Genomic DNA, 12,321 nt, shown 5'->3' with positions numbered 1-12,321 from the left:
ACAGTGAAGAAGAGCTGACGTTTGGAAAACAGGCATCGTCGATGGGACATGTTCAGGTTCCAGTTGGCAATAATTGGATGAATGCATTTTGTTTGGCAAGTCACAAGTGAGTCTAAAGTGTGGACAATGATGTCCCAAATCAAGTCCCAAAACCTAACTTTGTTTTGAGTTTTGAGTGCTAACAGAAACCATCTAGCAGCTAGCCACATGTGCAGGCAAAGTTATGCATAACTTTATGCCTTACTATAATTTAAACTGTTGAGTTATATAGACATTCACTCCCTGTACAGTTGCTGCCTGGTCCAAAGTCACCAGATTCATGACGAAGTACGAGTCTAATGTCAGTCTTCAGTAAAATGCACTGTATTTACCAAGCTAGCACTTTAAGCAAAAAGGCTTCACAAAGAACATAAGTAAGACTAAAACAGATATAATTTGAAACTCATTTATGGACAAAAATTAGCTTTTCAAACTCAACTTCCATCGATCCACTCCACAACCAAAAACAATCCTTTATTCTTCCACTACTTAACAGTCATTACAGTAGATCCCAAGTGCTCAATAGGAGGTCTGCGGTCGTATTCTGGGCTGAAATACGAATAAATCTGGACGCAGAACAAAATTCCAATACAACCTGACCCAGACCGCTTATCAGTGAATCATTGCTATCACTTCATACACTCATCTGTCAGCTGCTAGTAGCTGCAGTTAGCAAGCTCAATGTTGGAGGTAGGAGAGCAAGTTAAATGAACTTAAACGACATGTTCAAAACTGGCTGAACTAAAAAAAAAAGAAATGTTGACTGATAAAACCGTGTGTTAAGCATGAGTATGTATGTGCGTGAGACCCATGTCCTCATTTGCAATGATACAGTGGCCATTGTGAAGAGTAGTAAAACGCCACCACAACACCAAAAACTCCCAGAGCACAGATGTACGAACCACGAAACCTAACCAGCTGAAACTGAAGGTACTAGCAGAATAATTGTAAAATCAATCACATGTCAGGAGTGAGCAAAAGAATCAAACATTTTTACCATGAATATAGCCTCAAACTCATACCACAGCAAACTCACTAATTAGTGTCTCTCATCATACCCGATATTAATATGGCTTTTTGTTACAACTGGCAGTGAAACAGTTGTAACAAAATAAAAAAAAATAATAATAAATATATATATATATATGAATTGCATCCAATTATATTGTAGCCTGTATGAGATCAGATATCTGAATGTTATAAACCAATTACAAGATACCTGAATCCCTAAATCCCATAAGCAGTGTGTTAACGACAGTGTTAGGACAGGTTATCTTAAGAGGCACTGTTAATGTGTAATAGTAAACTGTGACCTGCTAGTCCGCTGACCTACTGATAGTCTTCAACCTTTATCACAACTGTTGTTCATGTTAGGGTCATGATCTAGACAGACTGCAGACAGGCAGGCCTGTATCTTTTTGAAAGTCACCATTACAAATTGATGTGTGAACAGGCATCTGTTGCATGCATCTCTGAACTGATAACTCTCTGATAACTTGGCCAGGAGGTTCATTTCCTGAGCTATATGAAATTTATAGTCCTGTCTACTTCCTGTGAGACGTTTGACGCAGGACACACATTATTTCTTGGCTGCAAATGTTTCACTTTATTTTACGCTTAAAATGGATTTGTGTTACAGTACTGATTGGGGGCATTCCCACATAGCATCATCAGATATGGGACAGTCAAATTTACACAAATCTATTATCCAAATGTGAGTATTTTTTTGGCAAATGGGGCCCATGCACAGGTGGGGCCTTCTTGTGTATTAATCTGCCCCGAGGCACAGACACCAGCTGTGGCTTCTGAGGGACTTGAATTTTTTTCCCCATACCAGATCCCAAATAGTAAAACTTTGCTTTTAAAACTTCCTATTCTTAATCAGGATTTGAACTATTCTATTATTGTTTAATCAGAAGTTACAGAGTAGATTCTATATTTTAGTTTGATAAAGCTTTGAGCTCTTTCCTGTTATGAGCTGATGAGAAAGTTTTTGCATTATTACTAATATCAGTGTTTCACAGTTTCCAACATCCCTGACTGAATCTTTGCTGATAAGAAGTAACTAATTTAATCCCATTCAGCTGTTGGCAAAGCTGTAGGCTCTGTAATTACGTCAGTGGATTATGTTTTGATGGCATTAGGCATTAGGCATCCTGAGTTTCACTGTGGTGAGACGTCAGATTGGTCTGTCTTGCACATACATTTCTTATGTAACCTTTTCCTGAAGCTCTGTTTATTTCCATTTAAATTAAGACAGCTTGTAAACACATCATTGTGTGGAGAGCAGAGGTCCTGATTTCACACTGCTTACATTGCAGGGATGCCCACTACCTGTTTAAAAAAATGCTTCCACCCTTTCAGCAAACACTATCCACACTAACAAACACACCTTCTGTAACAAATGCAGATGTATTCCCCTCTCTCAGGTGGAGATTTCCACAATCAGGCAGTGCTTTGATTCTTCAGTCTGGGTTATAAATGCTTCTCTGTATGTGCAGGTTGAACTGAGCTCTACAATATAATATATAAAGTCCAGCCGACAAGCTTCATCTGCCCACCAGCTTGTTGGCACACATATATTTTCTTTTTCGTGTGGCATTTCAGACAGTTTTTATTTAACAGTGGACAGTTTTGTGTAGAATTGTATGAAGGCACTGTGCAATTATAATTAAACAAGTTAAAGGGTCAGTGTACCCAAAATACATAAATGTTTAGTCATAGCAGCATTTAGCAATGTAGATGTTGGCTTTAAGTACTGAGGTTTTGTAATATCAGCCTCTTAAACATCTGCTGCCACCCTTGGTCAATGGAATGTTGTTTGTGGTGCTCTCAGCCCAGAGAAATTCCATTTGAACAACACTAAAGGCCCTATTCAAGTAAGCTCAATGACAAGTGCCAGAGCTCCAGTAATCCAATGTCTCCAGCATAAACCGGAGGAATAACGGACCTGTCTGATGTGTGCATGTCATTTGCATGTAATTAAATCAAGGCAAACACAGTGGACAGCCATGCGTAATGACATAGCATTTCATATACTATAAAGCAGCTGTAAACTCATATTAATTTATAGATCAATGCAGACTGACTTCGTCCCTGCTTTAATCACATTAAACATTACTTTGTGATGCCGATATAAATGCAGCTATTGGGGAGTATTAAATTAAAATAGTTTCTTCACATTTGAGTGATTCCAAAAACATGTGGACACATTACAACCAAAACACGAACAACTGGCTTTGCGCTGCCACACTTGACACAATCTCCCGCCTGTTTACGCTTTTCTTCCCACTCCGTGCACTGTGCATTCTGCATTGGACACCAAAATACCACACAGATGAGCAACGAGAGTTTCAAGGTCAGGAAAATACCAAACGATTGGAGCACTGTTTGCACTGGTCATTGTCCACGGCCAAGCTAGCATCTCAATGAGTCTGTACTTAGGCACAGAAGGGCTTTGAGTTAAATGCTCACAGTGTTGTGCTAACATGCTGATATTTAGCAGATTTACTATGTTCACCATCTTAGTTTAGCATGTGAGAATGCTAGCATTTGCTAATCAGCACTAATCACAAAGCATAGCTGAGGCTGATGGGAATGACATAGGTATATATGCTAATAACATGGCTGAAACATTAAAAGCAATGTGTCATTTACTCTTGAAGGTGTTTTACTTTCCACTTCCACAAAAGTAATATTTTTACTCTATGGTGTGATGCTTCTTTACGTCTTACCTAACTGGTGGGTATTTCCCTTGTGGCTGAGGCCGTTGGTGTGAAGGGAGGCACAGCGGGACAGGGGGGTACAGCGGGTTGGAACCGGAACAAAGGTGGGGTCCAAATCTAAAATCAGCTGGTTCAGCTGCTCTATAGATTCGTCAATGTCTGTGTTTAATGCCTCCAGCTCCTCTTCCTGGCAAGACAAATTGTGCGTAGCGCTGACAGACTGTATGTTGTGTGACATCTGTGTTTTGTGTGACGCTGTGTGTGGAGTCCTCGTCCGCCAGCCCTCTCTGCACTGCCTCCCTGCTGCTGATTCCTCGAGATGGTGTGTCAGGAGCAACCAGAGGTGGCGGCCTCTTTTTTCTCAACCAGCTCAACCTCTCTTCCCTGTCAACTTCACAGTAGGTATTAGTCACAACATCAACCATCTGCTGCCGAACCCAGGAGTGTGTGGAGTACTCAGTTTGAGTTACAGGCAGGTTCTCGGAGGAGAGGGGGTACATTCTGCTTGAACTTGGCAAGTCTAAAGCAGGAGCTGCTTTACCATCTACTTCATCCTCGTCATCTAATATATCAGTTTCCCTCTCGCTTGACGACGCCTCTCCATTGGTAGTGTTTCCCAATCCAGACTCATCTCCAGTCATCTCCCCCTCCCCTCCACTGGCAGCAAACTCAGTCATGGCCTCCAGAAGAGGCTGAGCAATCTCAAAATCCACTCCAGAGACTAGCTTCCCTGCCTGGGAGCACGTGTCCTGTGCAGCCTCTCTCCTCTGTCTGGCTCCGGTTTGCCCCTGAGAGGCAACAGACAGGCCTGAATCACTGCTGGCAGATGGAGCTCGGTCACTGCAGCTGGGGCTGATGGTGGCCAGGGGGAATGAAGATCCTTCCTCACTACTCCTCTTCCTCACTCTGGCACACAAACTATCAGTTCCAGGGTCCAGGATATGAGGTGGAACTGTGAAGACAAAATCACTGTGGTCAGAATAAAGTTTATTTGTTGACAGAAGAGAGAAAACAGATGCAAATGTGACCTATTTGAAGCAAGTGTATATTTGGTGTCAGAAGTGAGGGGGACATGATGACAAACAAACTACTAAGTAAATGCTACTTCATATTTATGTTTCCACCTTTCTGCATTATCTTTTACTGACATTCAGTTTTTGTCTTTTTAGAAGAACATAATAATTAAACATTTTCAAACAAATAATGTTTGATAATAATGTTAATAATAATGTTTTTTTTCCTTTATTGATGAACTTGTTAATCATTTGGTCTACGAAATAATAATAAATCCATCACAGAGCCCAATGTAACATATATATATTTTTTAAAGTTTTAGTCGGACTAATAGGCCAAAACCCAAAGATATTTAATTTGCAATCAAGAAAACCTGTTAATATTCAGATGTCTTTAAAGATTCTTCTTCATCTAGGTCATAGTTAGTGGTGGGATAGTTATTTCACAATAGCTAATATTCACATATAAGAAGCTGGAACCAGATACAGTTTTTGATAATGTAATGTAATTGATCTAATAACAGCTCTAATATGGTTTAAAAGTTTTCCCCAAAAAGTGTGCTGGAGTTCCATGTGTATGTATGTAGCCTTAAAGGTAAAGCTCAGGCCAAATGTTTCACAAATTATCATCCTATTTTCTCTAATCTGGATTGAGGCAGCTGCACAGAGGATGCTGCTCAGAAATATTTTAGTGAGTAAATCAAAATTAAACTCTAAAATTTGAACTAAACTGAAGAGGTTCGTGGCGCATATGGTTCCATACCTGCACCACTACTGTATATGATTCACTATGACACACACACAAACGCACCACCTGTTGAACCACAGCCATCACTCCAGACACACTCCATGTAGATAACACAGAGCCTCTTTGTGTGTGCTGGCAGATGCATATGTGTGTACGTGTGTCACGCAAAGGATGTGTCTGTCACAGACGTCTACCTGAGGTCAGATAGAGCTGATTGCACACACATGCACACAAACATATTTTATTATACTTTAACTGTCTGTAGCAAGTTGGAAATATACTAGAACTGAAACAGTTAATGTATTTATCACTTTATTCAATCAGTGATTGTGTTTTGATAAATGATTAATTGTTTAAGTCGTTTTTTTTTTCAAACACAAATGCCAGCTGTTCTCTTCTTGTGCTGCTTTTTTTGTCATTTATAATTGTACATTAAATATTTTGGGGTTTTGGACAAAAAGACCAAACAAATAATCGTTTGATGGAAATAATTGTCAGTTATACCCGTAAATATACTAGATTATATCTAAAACAGCAAGTTCAGTTCTGATAAAGGTTGTTACAGAGATAAGACTGCCTAGTACAGTGACTGCTACAATACATACAGTACATACCAGAGCAGTAGGAGCACAGCCTCTTAAGTCCAGAGAGGCAATAAAACTCAAATACCAGACATGCATGGTAAAATCTCACAGCTGGTCTATAAGGTCTCTCACACACACACAGATGCAGAGTACTACATTCACACACTGATAAACACACCATATAACTTCACAATACTTCAAGAACTTCATCACTTCAATAAAAAGACACACGCTACCATTCCCAACAAGCATCAAAAAGCAGCTTACTTCACCGGCAACCAGGAGTAAACTTTCACTGTTCCCGCTGAAGACTAGAAACAGGATGGAAATGCTTGCGGAAGCCTCCCTTCGGAGTCAGAGAAAGAGCAACAGATGACAAGCTGGAGGGAAAGAAGGACGAGGACAGAATAAAAAGGATGAGGGGACAGAAAAAGGGAGGCTTAAAAGATTCAGACCAAGCTTAGTTGAAGTCTCCCTTCCCTCCTCTGCTGTCGTCCTCTCTTGTCTCTCAGGCTGCCACAGGAAGACAAGCGAAGAACATTCTTTCTCTTAAGGTGCTAACAGCCCCCCCGTGTGTCCCCCCCACCCCTCTTCCTCCCCCCTCTCTCATGTCACTCCTGCACTCCTTCCACGCCTGCTCCGTCCCTGCACTATGAATCCCCGCCTTCTCCGTCACTACAAAATTAGCCTTGCCTTGCCTCCTCCCTCCCCCCTGTCCTCCCCCTGCATCCTGTCCTGGCTGACACAGGTAGGTAATGTGGAGAGTGTGCGCTCATGCATTTTTATGTCTAAGGGGAAAGCAGTAGGAGGAAAATGAAGATGGATCATTCACTAGACTGCATGCAAGCACACACACACACACACACACACACACATGGAAGAGTTTGTGCACACATGATGCACTATTAAGTAAAAAAACACAAAGCACAAGGACCTCGATCTGGCCAAATATGGTGAAGGGAATGTAAACATGGGGGCGGGCTCTGGAGAGACTTGTGTGCAGAGGGGGGATGGGGACATATTGGACAAATTGCAACCTGCAACTTGAACCTGAAAGCAACACGCACCACTAGAATACGGGAGACAGAAGAGTAGATAAAGGGAAAGAGAAGAAAGGGAGATGGTAAAAGAAGATGGGGAGATGGAGGGAGATGGAGGGAGCGGGAGGGAGCGAGAGGGAGGGGAGGGGTGTGAGTGAGCTGAGAGGGTAAAGTAGAACCACCTGTGGTTGAAAACAACATTCTTGCAACTAGCGGCATTGCTAACTGGCTGGCATCCTCATTATGCTCATGGGTGTGTGATGGCGGTTAAACGTAATGGCCATGTGTGTTCGCATTCATGTGAGCGTTTACATGCCACTTTTCAGCATTTCTCTCCCAACGCTCGTCTATCTAAATTACATGGCTGGTGGAGCAGATTTAGCAATGGCATAAAACAGCTGGAACTGAAACCGCAACCGCCAGTTTAAGTGATTGTTTCAGCTGTCTGGATGTGTGTTTTTGTGTTTGTGTTTTTCTGTGTGTGAACAGTTATTCTAACTAAATGGAAACTCTTTGGAAAACAGCCACCTCCAAATACACAGGTCTCGTCTGTCTGCTGTCTGGATGATTGTTGTTACACCCATTTCCAGGAACGTGAAAGAGGCCTCTGTGACCACAACAGTTGTAAGCTGTCACAGTGATGACCAGACAATTACCCACAGCACTGACCACATAGAAGGCTGGAGTCCAAACAGAAAGTCTAAGACTGGATCTGCACCCACAATGGGTATAACCTCTGAAGAGCAGCCAGAGAGGCATATTTCTGGCCACGTGGGGGCAGAAAACCTCCACTACAAACAAAATAAATAAAAAGACGCATCATCTTTTAAAGTTGTTATGGCTGACATGATGGCAAACTTCCACATCCAGCAGTCACAACATAATCATTAATATGGAGTCATGTTTCTGCCCCCCTGATGAATTAAAGTCCAATATTCACTTTCTTTTAGCTTTGGTTCAGTCTCCACCAACTCCTGAAAAAAATCTAGCTCTTTGCTACTCCTTTTTCTTCACCAGCTAGTCTCTAACTGTGCCCATCTGCTGCTGGGCACGTAGCGTACAGCAGGTTAATCAGTGCTTGTTTATTCAAAACAGCTGCCTTTTACAGCTGGCAACACTGAGAATGAACTATAAAGGCCTGTAAATGTGCTATAAAACCAAAAACATGAGCTAAAAGAAGGTAAAAAAATCTTTAGGATTGAAGTTACATTGCAATATTTTAGATCATATTCTAATATTCATTAATTCTTCTGTCCATACGAAGTGCGCACATAAAGTCATCTAGTTATCACAGTTTACTAACATTCTCAATATTAATTAAAATCTTTAAATTCCCTCCATAAAAGTCAACCCCTCAGAACTTCTCTTAGAAAAGAACATTTGGAAAGTTGAACCTCTTCTCATGTGTTATGGCCATGGACACAGAAAGGTTATGTTAGAGCAGAGCAGACAAGTTTATTTAGTGCCCACAATGTGCTGTGTCTTCAAATACATTGTTTCCCTGTTGAAACCTGTCTAATAATTAAGTCACACCACAGGAATTCAAAACAATGGGGAAAAGAAAGTGAAAGAAAAAGAAACAGAATTGGGAAAGTGGGGAATTCCTGAAAAAAAAGTTGAAATGCACCTTACCTGTATCAAGCGAAGACGTGCCTTGAAATGAATCTCGTCTAACCAAAGGTTCCAAGGTGTCATAGTCCACCATAACACAGCGTCCGTTGTTCCAAAGCTCTCTGCCTGTACATGGAAATGACAAACAGACCAGCAGACAAAGAGGCAGCACTGGTCAGGAGTCAGTTAAACAACACTAAGACACACACACACACACACACACACACACACACACACACCACACACAGCCTACTACGAATGCACAATAACACAAGCTGATTTCAGATCTCATTCAAAAATTGATTTAAGTTACTAGTGTGGGCTTTAACGTGGGTTTTGCTTCCACATGTAGTTGACCGTCAGTGTCTGTGTGTGTGTGTGTGTGTGTGTGTGTGTGGTTTTCCCCGCCTGTCTGTACAGTATCTGCAATCTGAATTCCTGTCAGATGTGTGTGTGTGATAATCCTTCATATTACTTCCTGTTGAGAGGCAAGGAGTGTGATTGTGCATGCTGAGGACCAGTTTGGCTGTTACACCCTCCTTCTGGTGTCCAACACTGCCCCCACCTGGGTGACTGTTTGTTGAACTTGATGAATATGTTTTTCATTCAGGAGTAGTGTGTGTGTGTGTGTGTGTGTGTGTGTTCGCACGTAGGTGTACTGCTTCAGACTGAGTCATTTCTGTGTCTTCTGCTTGAATTAGGAGACACAATGAAGCTTGGTGCGCTCTTCGTTCATCATCATCATTTGTAGCCCAAATAATGTCTGTGTGCATGAGTGTTTATTGAGCATGTGTGAGTATGTACAGTTCTGGGACTCCAGGTGTTTGTATGCATCAGTTAGAGCCGTGGTTCTTAAAGTGGGGGTCATGGTATCACAAGATAGATTTTAGGGGCCGCGAGATGATTAACAGAACAGGAAAGCAAAAATGTAAAAAAAAAAAAAAATCCAATTTTCGAAAAGTTATTTTTTTAAAACAAGGATGTATAATTCTCCTGTTGAACTGGTGATGAGGGGCCTCTAGTAGACATTTCTTTGTTTTAAGCGGCCCCAATCCAAAAACGCTGGAAACCACACAGTTTCATAGGATTTTTTTTTTTTTAAGGTAAATGTAGATTTCAGGTTACTGTGCTTTAAAGTTTCAGGTCACCTAAATTATAAAAAAAGACGTATTGGTTTATCTCTAATGGAAATGCAAATAGTTTTGATTCTGTATGATGAAATATTGAGATATCAGGGTCCCAGTTACTCCGGATAATCGAAAGACTTCACAGTGAATTGTTCATTGGAACTAATTTCCAACAAGATAGTCACTATGAAAACTTTTGTACAAGTCATTGTAAACATTTAAAGCTCCTAGATGCTGAAATGTAATTATAGCAGTTTCTGAAGTTTTTGTTGGTAAAAAAAATGAAATAATCCTGATGTGCATGTGCAATCTGTGTGTTTCTTCATCTCAGGATCCCTGGGTTGGATCCATAGAGGTGGAGGGGTTTGGTGGTACCACAGATGGTTCTTAATAAAAACCTATTCAAACCTTCTGCACAAAGCCCAGTAGCTTTAGGGACAATTCATCACATTTTATGTAGATCAGTGTTGATAATATGCAGTGAAATGAAGCAATAAATTCCTCAGTTCTTTTATTTAGCCTACAGAGAAAGTGGAGTTCACCAAGTAGCTCTTCCTGCATCCAGCATTGTCATTTGACATGACAGTGATGCAGTTGGTAGCAAAGAAGAACTGCACGCAACTTAAGCATGAATTTTTAGCTTATGCCTCGAGGTCGCCAGAGGCATGCTCTAGATGCCGCTCTCTTCGCTTGTACATTACCATTACCATCAACCTCAGCTGTCCTTTGTGAAACTGTTAGCATGCAAACACGCTAAACTATGAAAGCCCTAAGAGGCCATGCATTCATACATTTATTTACTCCGTTTTCCCGTGATAATGAGTATTTAATTTGTTTTCTCAAGATGTCGAGTTATTTATGTTATTACCTTGAAATAACAAATGTTCTATTCCCGGAGTAATGAAATAATTAATTTGACATCTGGAGAAAACAATAATGGATTAAAAATGATAGACCGGCAATAAAGCTATAGCCTTGCTAACGATCTTCTTATGACGCACACTAATGTGTATATTATCTGTATCTGCAAGGATAAAGCTAGTTCAGGCCTTGATTGAAGAGATATACTCCTGCTCCTCTGACATCGCTACACTGAATAATGTTTCCTGCAATCATTGGATAGCCTATCCTAGACTCCACTATTGTCATGTTTTCTCAAGATCTCAAATTAATTATGTCATTATCTTGGGGGAAAAGTCTTGTTATCTCGAGATCTCAAGTAAATTATCCATTTATCTCTGGAACACAACATCGTTGTTTTGAGATAATGACAAAAATAACTCAAGATCTCGAGAAAACTAATTAAATTAACTCATTACCATGGCAAAACAGAGTAAAGGAAATGTATGGCCTCTTTGGGCTTACATACTACACTAAGATGGTATAAATTGTATAGATGGTAGACCTGCTAAAGATCATCATGTTAGTGTGTTAACATGCTTACATTAAGCTCTAAAGAACTCTGTGCCTAAGCATAGACTCAAAGAGCCCCATAGCTGTACTTTTAATCTTTTTTTCCGTTGAATAACAAAAGAAGTATGAAACCTTTGAGCCAATATACTTTGGGTCCTAGATCAAAGCTTGGCAAAACCTCTGAAGAACATCTGAAACTCTCTTCTCTGTTTTGTTATCCAGTTCACTGTGGCGATGTTTTATATTTGCCCTCTTTATGTAAGTGTAAAATGTAAAAATCATTGTGAGAGAAAGTCTACCTGTAATCTTTTCAGGGCTGTCAGAAAGGAACAGCTCCACTTTTCCATCTTCTGGGAACCGGGGATCTGGAATATTATTTTTTATAAAAATCAGACAGTAAACATAGCACACTGGGCATATTTCCATGTGTACTTCACACCTGCACTCCAGCAAATCTGATAAGAGGTCCAAGGTTAGTTCAGGTAGGTTATTTACTTTGGTGGTGGGCGGCAGAAAGGCTGAAGGATTTATCAGTTACAGATTAAGATTCATATTGCAGCAGAGTCGAGAATGATAGTATCTGAGCTGGCAGTGATGACAGAAGGTTAAAATACCTTCACTGGCACAGTCGAGGTCCGCCTTGGAGAAACTGAGGGTGTGTCCGTGTACAAGGCCTGTATGAAACTGGAGACGGAAGACAACCTGGCGGCTGACTGACCGGTTATCTTTGTCATAACAAACCACCTGAAATCAGAGAGAAAATGACAGTATGTGCAACTCTAATCCATGACAGTCATGCCTTTTTGTACATAGTCAGTATATTAAAGCAAAATAACCAGTCAATTTGGTTAATGAATGAGAACTGTGGGAAGTTGTGATGTTTTTCTTAATATTTACGATGTATTTTTTATTACTTTTTATATTGTGTGAGATAAATAGCCATATTTTAAGAACTTTGCAACATATTATTCTAAATTAAATGGTCACACTTTATTTTACAGGTCAGACATTTCAAAATTGT

General features: G+C 40.5%; 1 protein-coding gene across 1 annotated transcript in view; it reads right to left on the bottom strand.

Annotated features, from left to right (window-relative positions):
- LOC119916709 (tensin-3-like) overlaps positions 1 to 12,050 on the bottom strand; it is a gene marked incomplete at its 5' end in the record, with an annotated part of 38,396 nt that extends 26,346 nt beyond the window's left edge. Inside the window, 5 exons of the mRNA XM_038736699.1 lie at positions 3,774 to 3,984; positions 4,019 to 4,716; positions 8,782 to 8,886; positions 11,600 to 11,665; positions 11,915 to 12,050. Coding sequence (XP_038592627.1) covers positions 3,774 to 3,984; positions 4,019 to 4,716; positions 8,782 to 8,886; positions 11,600 to 11,665; positions 11,915 to 12,050 — 1,216 coding nt within the window. The remainder of the gene's footprint in view (positions 1 to 3,773; positions 3,985 to 4,018; positions 4,717 to 8,781; positions 8,887 to 11,599; positions 11,666 to 11,914) is intronic.
- Between the last annotated feature and the right edge of the window lie 271 nt (positions 12,051 to 12,321).

Source organism: Micropterus salmoides, unplaced genomic scaffold (assembly GCF_014851395.1).
Source record: "Micropterus salmoides isolate LMB-PRFRI ecotype aquatic unplaced genomic scaffold, ASM1485139v1 Ms_hic_scaffold_2118, whole genome shotgun sequence".
Taxonomy (NCBI): Eukaryota; Metazoa; Chordata; class Actinopteri; order Centrarchiformes; family Centrarchidae; genus Micropterus; species Micropterus salmoides.
The sequence above is the reverse complement of the archived record's forward strand: the minus strand, read 5'-3'. Positions and strand labels throughout refer to the sequence as shown.